The 20,000-nt window shown below is 41.8% G+C and overlaps 1 protein-coding gene across 1 annotated transcript in view; it reads left to right on the top strand.

Moving 5' to 3' along the window:
* Positions 1–20,000, top strand: part of LOC122791489 — a 72,364-nt gene that overhangs the window by 5,787 nt on the left and 46,577 nt on the right. The window contains exon 2 of the mRNA XM_044059232.1: positions 19,856–19,996. Within this exon, the coding sequence (XP_043915167.1) occupies positions 19,856–19,996 (141 nt within the window). The remainder of the gene's footprint in view (positions 1–19,855; positions 19,997–20,000) is intronic.

The raw sequence follows: 20,000 nt of genomic DNA, 5'->3' as shown, positions 1-20,000 counted from the left end.
AACTATATGCAATAAAGTCTGTAGTGCAATACATGTGGAATTAGAGCTTTACTGCAAGAAATGAATAATGCCAACTGTTGTGCAATGAAATATGAAGCAATGTCAATAACTGCATTAAAGTATATACAATAAAATTTGTAGTGCAATAATTTTTGAATTAGAGCTGCTTTGCAAGAAATGAATAATACCAACTGCTGTGGAATACAAACATGAAACAATACCAGTAAAAGCATTAAAGTATATACAAATAAGTATGTAGTGCAATAAATGTGGAATGAGAGCTGTATTGCATGAAATAAATAATGCCAACTGTTTTGCAATAAAACATGAATCAGTACCATTAACACCAAGGAAATAGTGTACATCAGGGTTGTGTTGTTGTAACTGATGCAGTACAGCTGTATGCATCCAGGCTGTAAGGTAAGGTGCTGTAGTCAAGTATAACATTGTAATAGCTGCAGAATACAAATCTAATAGCTGCCAGTTGCATTGTTTAACAAATGTAAGACCCTTTAAGGCTGTCTCTAGGCCACTGTTGTTCACATAATGCTCAGTCACCACAAACATCAGATAAGAAAGGTATATGGGTGAGGTAGCCCACTCCATGATCTGATATTGTTTGTTGACTTCACAGATATTGGAACCCACTAACACTGAATTGTGTACTCCAGCATTTTTAGACTGATATATAGTGTACCTAATATCTGTGTTATTCTTGTATGTGTGTTCTACTGTCACTGCAGTCTAGCATAATGGTGTAGTAGTACTGCCAGGTCATATTTGGTTACAGGTAAGCTCTAGGCAAATATCAGTCAGTCAGTAATCAGCAATGACTGAGTAGTTCAGTTTGTTAAATGCTCTGTATGTAGTACATTTTGCCAAACACAGCCTAGGGTTCGAGTCCAGTGCTAGGTGGCAGTAAATATTACAGTAGCAGTCAGGTTAACACTCACAAGTACTCTCTCCACAAGAACTACAAATAAATGGGTGAGGTAGCCCATATTATGAGTAGACAATTGTGTGTTTAGATTACCCAGAATGTTAAAATCATTAGCAAGAATGTGAAAAATCAGCAATGTGCAGTCATAAATAATATGTGTAATCCTGGTATGATTGTATGCCTCTAGTGTCTGTTAAAAGTTACTGCAGATGCAGTCACTGCTATTGTGTTCTATTCCAATGCCTGCCAACCAAGGCATGACTGCTGTTTAGTGTCTGTACTGTACACATACATGTCTCTCAAGTGTCACAATTTCACATTATCTAATTAGTAGTGCATAATCCACCTGTTATAGGAATGCCAAGGGAATGAGTACCTAGATTGCACAGTATCACCATTTTAGCCCATAGAACACCTTGACTGTTATATAGGTCCACTGATGTTCAAGTGTTCTGTGTAGGTGCGTACCCGCAGTTGTTACCGTTTGGCCCATAGTGTCCCTTGCATATTGCTTGAGAGGTATGTACATGCTACATCAGCTATAGGTGGCTGTATTCACTGTAAACATAAAAGAAAATACAGACCCGTAGAGTAGATACTAGTACTGTTGTCAAGGAAGTAAACTGCAATGTTACTAATGGACTGATTTCCTCTCTCTCCCCACCTCTTATCTTCATTTAATTATTATTGCTATTCATCGAGTATGGTTTACTATTAACATATGTTGTTACATTAACTGATTTTGGGGCATGTGTTATTATTGTTATGTATTATAATGGATGCATATTAACATATATTGTTAAATTACCTATTTTGTTGGCCTTATGCTGTAACTGTTACTGGCATGCTGTTATACTGAATGTTCTTTTATTTATTGTTGTGTTTCACATAATTTGCATTGATATGTAATTGTGTTATTTCCAATGTTCTGCCATGCTGTAATTACTAACAATCCTTTGTTAATAACTAACCTATACTTATTCCTATACCTCCATTTTCACTCACTTTGGGGTAGGCCAGTTCTTGGTGATCCACCTACCTTGCCTCAACTGACAGTGGCACCGAGTCATAGCACATCTTGGACCCAGGCCAGTGGTGCTATTTATGCTGCCCCTGAACTACCTACAGTGTTGGGTGAACCACCTCAGGGGATGGGGCTCAGCCTCCCCCTGGGAGTGGTGATGGAGGGGCTGCAGTCATCCAGGATCTACTCACAGTCATGTTATGCAGGATTATTCATTGGAGTTATGAACACTGGGTGCACCATATTGAGAGCACGCTGGCCAACCTGGTGGGGCAGGCTCACCCTGGTGCCCAGCCTCCAGCACAGCCATCCTCTGGGCAGTGAAGGAGCAGTGTCATCTATCCCATGTGTGGGGATGTGAGTCTCACTGCTGCCATCTGGAGGAACACGCAACATGGTTCCAAAACACTCTCCCCATCCAAGGTGTTTACCCCCATCATGGGTTACACACCACCCCTGTCTGCTGTCTTGTCTGTCTGCAAATGCATCCTCTCCTACCCAGCTTACCTCCCCACATGTACGATGTATCTTCCCCTACATTCCACTCTCACCTTAAAAAATAATGGGCACCTGTCCCAAAAAAAATATATATATATATATATATATATATATCACCCCATACATAGTTCTCCATGTCGTACATGTGTCCACTGGACACCACTAATCTTGTATAATTAGCTTGACAACACAGTTATGTTGTCCTCACCCTTCTCTCTGGGGTTTCAGAGTCCATATTCAAGTACCAAATAAGTCAAAATGCACAGCTGTTGCTGTACAAGATATGGATAGGTATGGGTCTTTCCTACACCTTTCCTGCACATCCCTAACTGCCTTTCACTATGTTTTCCCCCACTTGCCCCTATTTCACCACTTTCCTATCACCCCCTTTTTCTTTTCTTTATATTTTTTTAGTGTGGGTTTGCGCAGAGCTAAGCAAGGTGATGTGGTGCGGAGCTCCACTCCTCTTCGCCTAGCTAAGCCTAAATGAGCTTTAATGATTAAATGTGTTTATTACATTGTTAGACATATGTACAAAATCAACACCTCTGCCAACTTTCAAACATGGGCCCCTCTCACTTACAGCCCATTGCATTAACCCACCCCACCACAGACATCCCATGTAAAGCAGGTGTGTCCAGCAGCACATACTGATTGCCACTTATAGTCATTAGGCATGTAACTGAAATAAAACCTAATGGAAAAAATGGTAGTGCATCTTGGACTCTAGTGCAATAATACACCAGTAGACAGCAAAAGACATAGTAATGAATATAAGTGAGGTCTGTGATAGCAGGCATATGTGCCCTTTTACCAGCAACTTCTGGAAATGCATCTGCTAAGGCAGCAATGTCAAAGTACATCTACAACTGGGACCCTGGTGCAGAAATACAGGCATATAAAGCCATACACATACTGATGAATGTAGAAATATTTCTCACAGCCTGTATATGTGCACGTATATCTTGCAAATACAAATGATTTTTCGGTGACTCAGTGGTGCAGTCTGTTAAATGCCTTGCATGCGGTGCATTTTGCCACACAATGTCTTGGGTTCAAATCCAGTTTTGTCTAGCAGTTCATTTACATTATTTTGAAGACAGCAAGTAATAGATGAGTTGTGCAATCCTTATCCACACAGGTTACAGCTATTTAATGAACTGCTCCCCAGGTTTGCAAGTCAGAGGCCTGCAGTTAGGGACACACTACACATATCCGTATAGCCTAACTATAGGTTGCCTACCACTCTATTATTGGCACCGTTGCATAACAGACGTACCTTAATCACATGCCTTGATTGGACAGTACATGGTATCCTTACCCTTGCTCTGCCATAATGACAGGGCTGACTAAGCTGTCACAGTTATACGTACAGTTTGCTGTCCTCAATAGTGTTCATACTCCTGCCTATGTGCGCTAGGCTACAGCAGCAGCAGTTGCAGCCTGTAGCATACTACAGACCTATTATATCTCCCAACCCCCTAGAAGAAGGGATCTGGACACAGCCATATGTAATGGGGGGGCTAAGGCCCACAGATAGGGACATGTGTAACAGTTTGCCCCTACAAAGATAGTAGGTTGATAGAATAACAGCTATTGCATTAGCATGCATATTCTGATGAGTATAAAGTCTGACACGCAAGTGTGCCTCTTTCCTTACTGACCTCACCCCACAATGTTTGCCAGTGAACTGCCAGATGACCACTATATCATGGGACACTGGCCACACATATGAGGTGAAACTGTGGACATACCCCATAAATCTCTACAGTTGACAATTCTGGTACCTACCCTCTATGATGCTGTACTCTGCACATCTCAGTGATGTTCATCTTCACAACTAAGACAAGGTCCCAGGTCTACATGAAGGCCTTAAATATTGCACTGTGGTGGCATGTCATCGGCCAATGATAGTGCAATTCAGCTGGTTTGGCTGCAATTAGCAATTATAAGCCACAGATTGCTGCAGAGGCAATTACCTGCTAATGAGCAGTACCTTAGAAAGGCAAGCGACTGGTTATGGGAAATAGCTCTATATGAAAGTTAAGTCACACAGAGAGCAGATTTTCAAATGTATACCAGAAGCAAAGTTTGAAAAAGGAGTGTTGCACTCCAGCAGGTATGTAATAGATTTCTCCATATAACAGGATGTGGATGGGAGGATGGAGGTATGAGGAATAGAGATTACAACAGTAACCTTGTCTTAGCTCTATGGTAGTGATGTGTAGTGATACTCTGCTGCCCTACACCTACAGGCATGCCTGTAAGCTGTCCCTGATTTTTAATCACATCTCACCTCTGACCCTGTTAATCCCTCCTACAATGGTTGGCCATTGTACGGAAGCTAGTGGATTACACATACTACATAGTGACTATGAGTAAGGGTGTGCACTCCTGTAATGTCAAATGATGTACTGTAATTCATCCCTGTCCCCCTCATTCAGTCACTGTCTCACATACATAGTTCTAACATTTGAAAAGTGTCCCTGAATGTTCCTGATGTACTCTGGCTAAGTCCCTGTTTCTGATGACGTATGTCCCTGTTTGGCTGATGGCCGTGCCTAACATACCTGACAACCTCTTACAAAATGAAACCAGGACAAAGCCATAATATATGGGAGGACAAAGGTCCAAATTCAGCGACAGTGATTAAATATTTGTCAGAGATCCACAAGTTTGTGTGAAAATGACCAAAACTATGAGGCAAACATCTTGACGTTCTGTACACATCTATATAGTTGAAAGGTATGATGCCTAGACAGAACATATACTACAGTAGGTTTGCATTTTTTCCTGTCATTGTTGCTCACTGGTGTTGCTGGACTGTCCCCATTCAGTTGTTGTAGCAGCACACTTTTACTTGTGTGGCAGTGGCTATATGACATATTCGTGGGAGTGTGCCTATAGGAAACATACCACAGTAGACTGCAGTGCTGGGTTTTGGAACATACAGCAGAATCTATCATGGCACACAGGGACATACCCCAGTATTGCTACTGTCTTGGTGGTATCCACACATTAAGAGTGTTGCCAGACAGTGGGGTATGATGTGTGAGGGAGCAGTGGATAGTGCAGGCCATTATGGGTGTGCTGGATCTGTACATAGTGGATGTCCAAATATCTGGTCCTGTAATGTGTTCCCCTTTTGTTATCTTTCAAGAACCATGTACTGCCAAAGACATGCCCCCTTCTCAGATGCAGAGAATGACGTGATAGTGGATGGACTGAGACAGCGCCATCAGATCTTGTTGTACATGGAGAGGCATACTCGTAACCAGCAGGCAGCATTGTGGGCAGACCTTGTGCCGGATGTCAATCAGATTGGCCAACAGGACAGGACCTTTGAGCAGGTCTGACACTGGGCCAAAGACATGCTGAATGTTGCATGACAAAGGGCAGCTGATGTTTCAAGGGATCGTGCCACCACCGGTGGAGGGCCTGTGACAGAACATCCACTCATAGCCACAGAGGAATTCATGGTGAACCCAGGATTACCCAAACGCTCCCAGGCATCCATTACACCATACATCATGGAGGTGGGTGCCACAGTGTCCACAGCAGAGGACCGTCCCAGTAAGCGTACTGTGGTCACCAGTGTAATACTGTATCTGTTAGTGTGGCAGGCTGTACATGCCTGTACATGGGAGTTAGGTCTATCTGCACTGAGGGGGAGTTAGGGTTTAGTACAGATGTGCAGACATACTCAGAATGTCAGCAATACAGCCAGTATTACAGTGGGTACTGTACATGTGGATATATTCACACATTACCTTGTAGTGCTACATTTGGTGGTGCTGACAATACCTCTCCCTCACCTTTCCATAGGTCCATCAGGAGTGGCCCAAGTTCATGGTCCTGTACCTGGTAAGTGTGACACAGTTGTTTACAGATCATAAATACCCTATGAATGTTAAGGGCTGCCTATGTACAAATGTTGTGTTTAGCCAGTGTACAATATTTGTATGTCCCATTCTGGAACAGATTGCTACGGTTCATAGACTGGTTAGTCACAGGTGTGTAGCTGAATGACAATCGACACATCTGCACTTATAGTTATGAGTGGCTACACAGCCTGGAATATATAAGGCAATTACTCTGAGATGACTGTTCAAACAGAAAAGTGAGATACGACATAGCTAAGGCAGTGACACTAGTAGTGGCATATTATTGTAAAGATAGGTGTACTGGATTTTATGTGTATATCTATCACATATAGTGTCATATTTCATACCTTACAGGCAGATTGTGCTGGCAACTTTACCTTGATGTGGCTGACATGCATGTTATAAAGCAGCAGTCCCCAACCACTGGGCCACAGACTGGTACCGAGCCATAGAGCACTTGATGCTGGGCTGTCAGGTATGGAGTGAGACGAAAAAGTGAATGCATGCATGAGTGTGTTTGTGTGTCTGTCTGCATGTGTGAGTGAATGCATGCATGAAAGCAAAAGAGTGTGTGTGTGTGTGTGTGTGTGTGTGTGTGTGTGTGTGTGTGTGTGTGTGTGTGTGTGTGAGAGATAGAGAGGGAGAGAGAGAGAGTGCGAAGAGTGAGAGTGATCCCTGGTGGCAGCAGCAATGAAGTTTGAGTACCTCTCGTCCATACCACTGGAAACATACCTCCCAACATCTTGGATCAAAAAATCTGGACAAAGCCAAAATTAATGGAGGGGGTAGGACAAAGGCCTAAAAATAGGAACACTTTTAAGTACTGCTCTTGCAAACTTAGAAATTGATAGAAATACAGGTTTTGCATTCATTTTCTGAAGGGTATGAAGTATAAAACTCGACTGTCTGTCATTATTTTTTTACTTCAAACCTCAATGATCTGCCAGGAATTTGCCAGAAAACAATTTTATGAGAAAAAGACCAAAAATATGAGGCAAAAATGTGGACATTCTGCAAAAATCTGTACACTTGAGAGATATGCTGGGCAGAGCCAAATAATGGGGACAGATTTTAAATATTGCTCTTATAAACTATTATCATTAAGGTTGCCATTAGTTTACTTACCTCTCAACCATAATATATCAATGTTATGCTGTTAAACAGAATGTACACTTTTTTTTGGTAATTATTGCCAATTGTCTTTTTATTGTACTTTGGAACTTTTCTCCTCGGGTCTCAGCTGAACATGGACTTTTAGTCCAGTCAGGTCTCCTCTTTAAACAAATGTCAAACAAATAAATAAATAAATTTGCACTTTATTACACATGCCATGTGATGACCAGTCCATGGAAAACTGTCTTGCATTGATACTGGCCCTTGGTACAAACAAGTTTGGAGACCGCTGTTATAAAGGGCTTGACTTGCCTGTGTATGTTGGAGTGAGGTTGTCTGTTGTGCATTGGAGTGGAGATGAGATGTGGAATTGTTAATGCAGTTGTGGATCCTCATTTGTTTGAGTCTGTCTGGACCATACATAAAAGTGCAGGTAGTAATGTACTGCTTTTGTCTTGGTTTTCTCAGGTAACCATGGGGGTTGGAGTATGTCCCTCTCATAACCTGATGTCAGTGTCTTATCGGACTCTAATGATGATGGTGGCCATAGTGAGGTACAGGTGGGGTTGTCGGGGGCTGAATCTGTCATAGAGGTTGACATCCCTCTTCTGCCCCCCCTTGTCACTGCACACAGTCACTATGCCCACACATACACAGTCCATAGAGGCCACAGATGTTGGAAAGTCAGAGGGTGGCAACACTGAACAAAACAATGTGGCAAGTATGGCATCAGTGAGTGTAGACACTGGCCATAGCCAGAGAACTGGCGAAGTCCCACACAGGTGGATCAACAGGGGTGCTTGTAGGATGACTGTTGTCCATCCACCATCTGTCACAGGTGTCACATCACAGGGCACATGACTCATGTTTCGGGCCATCATGGAGGCACAAGCATGTTCGGAATGCAACACCAGATGGATGCTTAGGGTTATGGATGCAGCACAATCTGACATGCGTGACTGCCTCCACCACATTGGGGACACATTGGATCGGTTCACTGATGCAGTGGGCAGATGGTGGTCTCAGTTGGGCATCAGACATGTGGACTTAGGTCAGCAATGCCATCTGCTGAAAGTCCACGTGGCCATGCACAGCCATGCTCCCATAGTGGCAGTACCCCCAGCACTACACAGAGACATGTGCTGTCCACACCATGACATGGCAGGCCATGGGCATGTGGTCCAGGGTGGTCTTGTGGGGGACACAGCCCCAGCATTTTGCTGCCACAATCAGGTAATGGCACCACATCTGACCTTGGGCATAGTGGTGCCAGTGCAACTCCTGGCAGAGCCAGTTCTCGTGTTCATGGCTGGAGATGGTGAACTGTCCACTCTATCATGTACAGTCCACAGCTGTCCAACATACACATGTGTAGGGATAGCACTGGCCTTCACTGTGCAAGCGCACACCCTCACACCACTGTCATGTGCGGGTCACCTACAGACACACACGGCACCTTTCCATGGCCCATCTAATCAACACCCCTCCTGACTCACTCACATCCTGTCAATTGTTTGGCACAGCCTATGCCTCCGGCACCCCAACACCTCATCCTGTGCATGTGATTATACCTGTGCCACATCTCTGCTATCCTTGCCATCGATGCAGGGAAATGCTACAATGTAACTGATGCTCAAGGTGTCTATATCACTTGACATGTACTTGTGTAGTGCAGTATTGTTTTGCCATGTCACTTGAGTGCCACAACAGGTAATATATGTTGGCATGTGCCATGACTATACATCACACCTTGTGTAACAGTGTTGCATGATATTGGACTGGTGGTAGTGTTACAGAATGACAGTTGTCTCACAGACCTGTGTATTTTTCTGTTCCAGGACTGTGAGGCAATACACTTTGAAAACACAGTGGCAATACAGTGGCACAGGATGGCATTCCAGGAGTCTGAGGGGATACACTTTAGACATATGGCAGCAATGCAGCAGTACAGCAGAAATATGACATCATCATAGTACTGCAGTATATGTGTATGACACCCTAGATGCATATGTGCAGAATAATCCATCAGGGACAATGGGAGCCGTCAGTGTATTCATGCATTCATGCATTCATCCTTTGTGACAAGGTCTGCTACCCTGGCTACATGTCACCTGGGTTATCTGAACTTACAAATATAGACGGTGTGTTGATGTAGTTGACATGTCTACACTTATCCTGTGTCTGGGTCAGACAGGTGGCAGGCATCAGTTATGATTATATATAGGAGGACAATGTAGGGCCAGCAGATAGTCACAGGGCCAAAAAGGCATGACCATTGCACATGGATAGCCCATAAGGTTATATCCATAGTGCTGCATGGGAACATATTTACACACACACACACACACACACACACACACACACACACACACACACACACACACACTGTTGGCTGATGTGAGATTAGATCCCATATCTATCTACAATTACACATTATAGCTTGTAGTACTTATGGCATGCACCATGGAGTTTACCTGATGTGAGAGTGTCAGCTAGCATACTTGAGGTGGATGACATCAGCAGGCCTTGTAGAGGAGGGCAATATAGAGGCCAGCAGCTAATCACAGGGCCACAAAATGCATAACCATCGCAAGGTATGGGCTTGTCCATAGTGCTGCATTGAATTATATTTACACACACACACACACACACACACACACACACACACACACACACACACACACACACACACACACACACACACTGATGTGAGATTAGAACCCCTATCTATCTACAATTACACACTATAGCTTGCAGTATTTATTGCATGTACCACAAATTACATCTGTTGTATATGTGATTGCAGGCACAGTCTGTCTAGAAGGTGACATTCCATAGGCACAGGGTGAGTGGAGTATGCACTGTTGTGGCCTTGGTATGGTTGCTTTGGGCAACTGTTTTGATGTGTGAGTGCAGTCAACCTCAGCAGTCCGAGGGTATGTGGGGACATCCATATATATATATATATATATATATATATATATATATATATATATATACACACACACATATATATATATATATATATATATATATATATATATATATACATGGTTCTACCTGACTTGTGGCAGAACATCGACAATGCAGAAGACCGGGATGACAACACCAACGCCGAGGATGCCGACATGGGAAAGGCTGTGAGTATGGTAAGTGTGGAGATTGGCGACGGTCTGTGGGGATAGGGGTGGGTTAAGTGAGTTAGGGTTAGGGTGGGTTAAGTGAGTTAGGGTTAGGGAAAGATAGGGGTGGGTTAAGTGAGTTAGGGTTAGGGAGCGATAGGGGTGGGTTAAGTGAGTTAGGGTTAGGGAGCGATAGGCGGGTTAAGTGAGTTAGGGTTAGGGCGATAGGCGGGTTAAGTGAGTTAGGGTTAGGCCTAGGTAAGGCATGCGATAGTGACGGACCTTAGGGTTAGGGTAAGGTTTAGTGTGGGCTTGTAAGGATTTTGGTGTGCTTGTGTTGTGTGTGAGATTTGTGGAATGGCGATGTGTTTTGTTTTTCATTGTTATTGTGGTGTGTGCAGTGTATGGGGTTTCGTGTTTGTGTACCGTCGGTTATTTTTGTCGGTTATGTGTGGTTTCGTGTTTATGGACTGTCAATATGTGGTGTCGGTGATGTGGTTGTCGTGTGGGGACATCCATATGTCAGGTAGAACCATATATATATATATATATATATATATATATATATATATATATCTATATATATATATCTATATGTGTATATATGGATCTACGTTGAATGACTGAAATTACAAAACTTCAAACTCTTATGATCGAGACCACATGATCAAAGTTTTGTAATTTTGAACATTAAAAAAAAAAAATTAAAACACATGTATGCAGGGTGCAAGCCCCCCGGCACCCCCCACAACCCCCACTATTAAAATATACCAACACTGAGAGTGCATTACAGTGAGGAAAAGGGACTATTCCTGTTCCGCGCTGTATGGGGATCTCCGTTTAAATGTTCGAAGTTTTGAAACTTTGGTCATATGGTTTTGGCCATATGAAGTTCGAAGTTCTAAACTTCGGTCAGTTAAATATATAAATGTTTATAACACAGATGACTCTATAAATGTTGCTGTGTTTGTGCGTAATGTATATGACTTCTTTAGATATATGTCGAGAGTCTATGTATCATTGTAATATATATAGCTAAATATATATATATATATATATATATATATATATATATATATATATATATATATATATATATATATATAGGTAGTATATGTATATGGGGTATGTACTGATAGATACACTACGCATGTGGGAGGGGATAGGGTCAGACAGATATATATAGGTAGCTGTCTATAGGTATAGACGTATTTCCACATGTCATCATTGTGAGAAAGAGGCCACAGAATTACACTCAAGCTAGCTAAATGTAGGAGCATGCCCAGTGGGACTGTCAGTACTTACAAGGTGACTACAGGCCAGAGCTGCCTTCACTCCAGGCCTCGATTTTGTCTGCAACAGACATTGGCAGCTGCACCTGTTTCCGCAGTACAACACTTCCCATACATGGTCTACGGTATTCCCTGGCTGTGTGTTGTAATTAATATGTGACTGGGGTACATAATGTAATACCACATACAGGGTGACAGTCTGCATACTTCTCACTGTACATATTTTTTCATGATGCCCACCATTTCACCGCAAATGTCTGGCCTAGTCCTCATACATTTGTGGTTTTCCAGTAAAATGTTGTATAAGGCAATCAGTGAATAGTACTAACTACAGACAAACATGTGGGTGTTAGACTGTATATCCTTCAGATATGCTGTACTGATGCAACCGCTTTTATAATAGCCACCTTCTATGTGAATCAGAGCATCTGAATGTCTGTCTTTAGTTTTGCCCCTTATCCCCCCATTCACTCTGGCTTTGTCCAGCTTTCAAGCAGTAACAGATTGAAGGATATGACAGTTTGTAGGGACACCACCATACAAATACCTCATATGCCAAACATGTGGATATTACCAGATTCAAATCATCAACACCATCACCCATGCTAAAGTCTCTATCCTACTGAGCCACACAGCATGCCAGACAGGGATGCGTCATTTATCACACAATCAACAGCATACAGATATACATTGTCCCCCTAAGTTAATTGAGACATAGAATGTGTGGCCAGGTTCTATGTCACAGCCCTGACATTGGCTGGTCTGTTGACATATCATTGCAGATTTACTGTTACAGCAGTTGTATGGGATGTGTTGCGAGTGGGGGATGAGCAGCCCATGCTCTGCTGGAATAGACAGTGTTGCGACTGTCATGTGACCTCATTGTTTGCCATCTCCCTTGAATGATGTAGTGGACTTTTCAGCCATATGGCCTAGTGCATATTATGGAGCACATACTATTGGACAGAGTACATATTATCCCAAGTGGCTTTTAGATCTTCCTAAGTAGCCCAGTAGCCCAATATTTTCCCTTGCATACAAGTGGCAAGTCCATACATATGCTACCATACGCTAGTACCTATTACAAGTGGTGAATAGGTGTGTGACTTACCTTGCAAATGCAACAATTGACAGACCAGTGGTTTGGGGCTGACTCTGTCTGATGCACACAGCACACAGCCAATACATGGTTAGGTACAGGATGTGTGGGCTGGCTAGCTTCATTTTTACTAACATGTATCCGAGTCAGAGTAAGGTGTCAGTCCCTAGGGCCCTAGGTTGTCAGTGCATGTGCTATGCATGGTCTCTTTGCCAAGGCCAGGGCATACTGGGCATACCTACATCTGTCAACAGGGACAACATCAGGGGCTCCTCCTTGAGTCCCCCTGTGGGTGTGGCTGTGGTGACCTAGGTCTGGTGGAGGGGGGGGCTGTGTATCCCTTTCCTTTGCTGATCCTGCTTCAGCCATTTTTGAAGAAGCATAATGTGTAGCATAGCACATACTATGAGCATGTGTGCACATGTGGCTGGAGAGTACTTCAGGGCTCCACCAGATATATTGAGGTACCAGAACCGTGACTTCAGCAGCCCAAACACATGATCTACAATGTTCCTAGTTTGTGCGTGTGCATCATTATGGCATTCTTCAATGGGTGTGTGTGCATTTCTGATGGGTGTCATCATCCACAGTTCCAGTGCATAGCCAGCATCCCCCAATAAAGTGCAGTGTGGAATGTCCCCCCTAAGAAAGATCTGGTACGGTTGTGATGCATGCCAGATATGGGAGTCATGATAACTGCCAGGGCTGCCAGCACATACATTCATGATAATCAATTTGGCATTGCACATGACCTGGCAGTTGATGGAGTGATACCCCTTGCAATTGACATAGATTCTACCCTCCTCACCGGGTGGTGCCTTGATGTGTACATGAGGGCATTCTATGGCACCCAGTACCTCAGAGTAGTGTGCTACACCATAGAAGTGCTGCATATTGCTGGTCCTCACCTCAGGGGTGCGGGGAAAATAAATGTGCTCATTTGCATGTGGTAGCATGGCATCCAGGAACTGGTGTAGTACCTTGAATGCTAATGCCTGTGAGATCTCCATCACGTCCCCAGTTACTCTTTGGAAAGTACCTGTAACTAGTATCCTAAGAGCTACACATACCTTTGTTTCCACTGGGATGGATTCCCCTCTGTTGACTCTGGGTCTGAGCTGGGGTTGACAGAGTTCATTGAGTTCTTGTATTATGTCCTTGTCCACCCTGTAGTGCTCTACAATCTCCAGATCATGTAGCTACTGGAAGTTTACCCTGGGCCTGAACACTCTTCTTCTTCTCAGTCTAGGACTATAGTCAGTAGCAGCAACAGCACTGACCTCAGCATCTAGCACATACATATGTAGCAGACCTGCAGCAGCCCCTAGCATTCCTTCAGTTTAAACTCTCAAGTCTGTACTCCACTGGTGCATAGTATGGGGGTGAAATCAGATTGTGGGCTGTATGTAACCTATATAGTGCTCTGCTGTAGGTGCAGCATGTGTGATTTGCTACCTATGATTCATTCCACCTGCCAAGTACATCATTAAGGATGTTAATGGCCCTAGTTTAAATGAAACAGGGGTCATTAGTAATTGAGATATCATTGCCTTTCTCAGACACTTTTTTTTTTGAACAGCCTCGTTCACTCAGTGGAGCTCCGTGCCATGCAAAGACATGCCACGAAGATAAGCAGTGCTTAGCACTCATTATATACAACATGCCTCTCAATCGTACCGAATTGCTCATTTTTTACCGGTTTTGAGGTCCAGTTTAATGTGGTGCCATGATTCCTGAGTGGCACCCCTTCATTTCCAAATTTCCTGGCTTTTTTAAAATTGTTTTTTTCGACATTTTTTTGGGCTGGCATCATCACTCGGGTGTCAGCCCTGTAAGCAGCCTGCCAGCCTGTCAGATTCATCTGAGGGCTGCTATGGGATGAGTGACTGAGTTTGTTTATGTATTATGTTTATTCCAGCTCAGTCAGCATTTGTCAGTCATCACGTCTTGCATGTGCTGCAACTGTAACAGAGAGAGTTGAGAGAGAGGGACGGGACACACACACACACACACACACACACACTCTAGATTTTGCCACTAAACTGGTAGTATAATTTAACTGGTTTTGAAAAGCTGAACTTCACTATGTTGGCATAGCTATAGTATTCTAAAATCAGATGATGATATTACGATCTTTACTTTAAAATCACGTTTGAAGTAGAGGCTGTTAGGTTTAGTTTGCCCCAGTCATTCTGACTGAGATTTTTCATAATTCGGGCCTAAGAGTTTGATCGTGGAATATAGTACGGTTGAAAAGCCGGATATCGCAGGATAATGCAACCCAGAAGTAAAATTGCGTTAACGAGTTAGAAAAATATTTATCTGTTTTGCGCATAGCAAAAAAGAACGAATATAGTTTTATGTTTTCAAATCGCAGCTTCTCTTTATTTTTATAAGCAATTTTTATTCAGGTTATAGATGTTTTTCCCTGTAACCAAGTAGTGGAATGTGTTTAGACATAAGAACATTCATTTGCTGATTTTGCTTTTAGATATGCGTGTTTTTTACAAGTGTACGGTAAGGTTACAGAGTTTACTTTAAATGGTTGTTTTTCACCAATGTTCATTCATAAGTACTCGTCTGTTTGCACTTGGGTTGATTATTTGTATACTTCAGTTGGTAAATGCCACTTGTTGTACAGCTGCACACATGTTCAACATTTATATTGTTGTCTGTTGCATTATGAAAGAGGACTTTCCAACAGCTCGATCTGCATTTTTTGATGCCAAGTGCGGATTTAGGCTTTTAGTATGTGTGTATGTGTGTTACTGATATATGCTGTTTGTATGCCTTGGTGAACTCTGCTGTCACTGTAGTGTTATGTGATAGCTCTCTCAGAATAGTTTAACAACTTTTTATTTATTACTTTTGTTTTCAGTTCATGTACTACATACACTGTGTGTCAATAGCCTCCTGTGTCAGTTTATGCATTTAATAATAAGCATGTTGTATTGAAAATATAATCTAAATATTTGACCTTTAGTCATGTAGACTGAATGATGACCAAAATGAGGATTTTTTTTATTGGTTCGTACATAAATACTAAGCAATCAAGTTGTAGATGTTTTTTTTTTTTTTGCTAGGCTTCTGTTCAGAAATTCCTTCTACCCTTAAGAAAGGCAAGACAGGGTAGACTGGAGAAGAATTTCAGGCTGCCTGTCCAATTAACTGAGTTTAACTTGAAGGTGTCAAGTGTGTTAACCTGACATGTATTGGAAGTTTGTCCCAGATGTACATGACACATTGGAATATGAATCTTATTACACCAACTTGTCTTCATTTATATGTTGGTAAAGGTTTAGTTTCTTTTAACTGAATGTTTGCTATGCCATTTGCACTGTGAAGGAATAGGTGGTCAATGAGGGCTGTATCATTCAGGTCTCAAAAGGTCAGACACAGATCTCCACAGATCTCCACAAGGGAGGCTATAAGAGAGTGAGCATAGAGAGATAGAGGGCTTGACAGTCTGTTCTGATAACTAAGGTTTTTGAAGTCTCTAATCTTTTTAAGGTCTCTCAAGCTGGGTAATATATTTAAATAAATATAAGGCATCTTTAGGCATATATTTAGTAATGGGCCTGACGATGTATGAATAAAGGAAATTAAGACAGTTTTGGATGTAGTGGAGATGTCTTTGGAAATTAGATTAGCCAGACAGAAGGCTTTCTGTGGAGACATGATGGTCAATTGATAAGGAATTTATTTTCGCTAGTTGAGAGGGAGGCAAACACATGCAAGTTGAAAGACTGGCAATTTCCAGGTTTGCTGAGGCCTCTTAAAATACTCTTACCAGTCCTGGTAATTAGGGTAGCCCTGAAGTGTCAAAACCAGGTTGTGCCCTTCAAGATAAGTTAGTTACTGTTTAATTTTGCTAATCCTGAAAAGAAGCATGTAAGGCTGCATTATGTGCTGACATCATGTTTTCTGCGGTCTTTGAAATGCTCATGCCATGAAGAAGGTTGAAGAGCAACAGCACCCAGTTAATGTTATTTGTATAAAAGAATGTTGTATTTTAGTCTTGCACAAGTTCAAATATTAATATAAATAAAACATTATGACTATTGTTCTTCTTCTTTTATGTTTCACGATGATATTTTGGTTGTCTGTTCTACAGTTTGCATTTAAAAGTTGATATCCCACAATTCCATCAGAGTGGGAGGGGCTACATAATTATGCATGCAAATATTTATGATAATCAGCATACAGATTTGTACCTATTTTCATGGGCCTTTGTCCAGATTTTTGATGTTTCCAGATTGAGAGGTATGATACATGACCCCATGAATGGTCACTCTCAGCATGGTGGTACGTCGCTCAAACACGCTCAAACCCGATGAAACATGCGCCCCAAAAGTAAACAAAGATTAGTAGTCAATGTGCACCCCCCTGCTCAGTAGAGCTGAGTGCCATGTAAACAGGTGCCACTGAGCTCCAATGAGCTTAGAAGTACTTAGACACACTCCCCTTTGATATCAGCTACCTCTTCTGTGGACACCAAAACCATTATGTGCCTACACAGATGGGATCTGTGGACACGGATACCTTTTTCTGCTATTCAGTAACCCCAGCTCATTTGTAAATGGTTCCGTGCACACAACCTGGAAACAACATGGTTCCAGGCAATGCCTTCTTAGCAACAGAACCATTCCACCATTGTAGAAACTCCATGCAATGTCTTATAATATATTACTATCACATACTACAAAATTTTGTTTTTACACTTTTTTAATTTTTTTTTTCATAACAGCATGTTTGCACACTGTGGCAAGCTGTGCAAACATACCCATATTATTAAAAAATAAAATTATTTTAAATTATTTTCCATATGGTTTTGGACACGGTGGATAATTTTGCACATATCTGTCTCTGCTATGCTATTTCTGCCCGTATCCCTACACTTTTACAGCCCATGTTATTTTTTTTTACATCCTGTACGTGGAATTTTTCTGTGTACACTATGGACACCAACACAGGGTCTGCAGGGCTGCCTATCTGCTTCCCGGATTGCTCTACCTCCCTTATTTGCATGCAGTTCACCTGCTTGCCAGGTGATTTGCATGCCATGGATACTTCCGGGTAGGGCCATGCATGCACGCTGCCCAGATCTGTTTACTGGCTCGCACAGCTGCTTACTTTCATGTAAGCAGTGTGGCACTATGCCTACATGGAAAAAAAGGCTGTGTAGGCATTATTAAATCCCCCCTGTATCAGTGTATACCCATTAATATGTGCATTTAAAATAACTACTTATAGAAAGTGTTAAACAGTGTGTTATTTTGCATTGTTATAAAAATGTAATGAGTATTGGTTACAAAGTTTGACCCACATACTCTGACTTTTTTTAAATTTATATAGAAATAACAAGCTCTCACAAGTCTCTTGTGCATTGCATCTACCTGATTGAAATGCCATTTGTAGATCAACAATTAATGGCTGTACTGTCCTGTGATGGACAGTGGTATAATTTTTATTACAGCAGGCACAGGTGTGTCTCCCTTACTCTTTCCATCAATGTTGCATTACCCTGTACAGAGAATAAGCATTTCAAATAAGTATTTTAAAAGGTTGTTGACTATAGTCACAATTACCCCCCCCCCCCATTCTTCACTGTTTCATGTTTGCATGTCTTGCCTACAAATATTTTTTTATACTTGGTGGCAAAATGGTTCAGCAGTTAACATTGGTGCCTCGCAGCACTAGGGCCTCGGCTTCAGTTCTCAGCTGGAGTCCATTCTTTCTTGTCTTTGCATGGGTTTTCATAAGGTATTCCAGTTTCCTCAGATATCTCAGAAATGTACACTGGGTGAATTGTCAGTCCTCTGATGTGTCCATGGCTTTGCATGCTGTCCGTGAATGAGAGCGCATGATTCCTGTAATGGGACGGTGCCTTATTCATGATGACATTTTGCACTTACACCAAATGAATGAGGGGATAGGTTCTGATTCCAAGTTGCCCTGAAATTGATTAAGGAGGGAATTCAGAACAGATGTAAGAATTAACTATATTCACACACTGTCTCTGCATTATTTCCATTTTTTTTTGCTGTCCTTTCCATCTGCAATAATGTGTGTCCCAGTGCCTCTCCCCAGTCTCTGTAAACATGTTGGAGTGGAGAACAGGTACTACAATATAGCACCATTTTGATGTGGAGGAGCATTCTGTCTCTGTGCCATACCTTATCTTCTGCACCCATGTATGACACATATTTATTGCAAAGTGTTTCATGAAGGAATATTTTGATACAAGCAGTATCTACTGAAGCTGTTCCTTTTTCTGACTGGTCTAGGGGTTCGCTCCATTATAAGACTACAAACTGTATTTACTCATAGAGTCTTTGCATTATGCAAGGCTGCTGCATCATACAGAATCTATACCCTTATTTTTCAAGAATAAATTTTAAAATACTTCATTACTTCCCATACAAGAAGTGATTTCTGTGCTATTTTTTAACAGGTTTATAAAAATGTAATGCATTATAGGCAAACTGTATTCCTGAAGTTGCCAAAATGCTGCAGTACCTTCCATAATCATCAGGTGTTGTTATAATATATCTATAGTACATCAACTAATTTTAACTGTAGTTTTGTTCTATTAATAAATAGTGGTCTACGTATATGCATTACAATAAATTGATTGATCATTTAATTTATTCTTGGCTTCCAAGTAATATTTATTTTACTTCTCCCCATTATAATATTAGCAAAGATATAATTATTTGGCAAAGTGAGCTACTATGTCATTTTTGTAAGGCAACATTTCAACACAATACGATTATTAAACTTCTTATAAAATATGGTAATAAGTTGCTACAGCAAATTACTGTCTGTACTTTAGAGCACTGAGTAAATATTCTGGTATGTTTTTCTTTTTTATTTGTAACAGGATTATTATGATCAAGGAGTTATACCTCCTTATGCATCAGCCCCAGGATGGATGCTTCCCTCACAGCTAAGATCAACCCCTCAACAAATGCCTGCACAGTACATCACCATATCTCATCCTTTGCCTTATCCCTGGCAAGCGGTAA

This window comes from Protopterus annectens, chromosome 17.part0 (assembly GCF_019279795.1).
Source record: "Protopterus annectens isolate FY-2018-M chromosome 17.part0, PAN1.0, whole genome shotgun sequence".
Lineage (NCBI taxonomy): Eukaryota > Metazoa > Chordata > Ceratodontiformes > Protopteridae > Protopterus > Protopterus annectens.
Note: the sequence above shows the minus strand (reverse complement) of the source record. Positions and strands in the feature narration are given on the sequence as shown.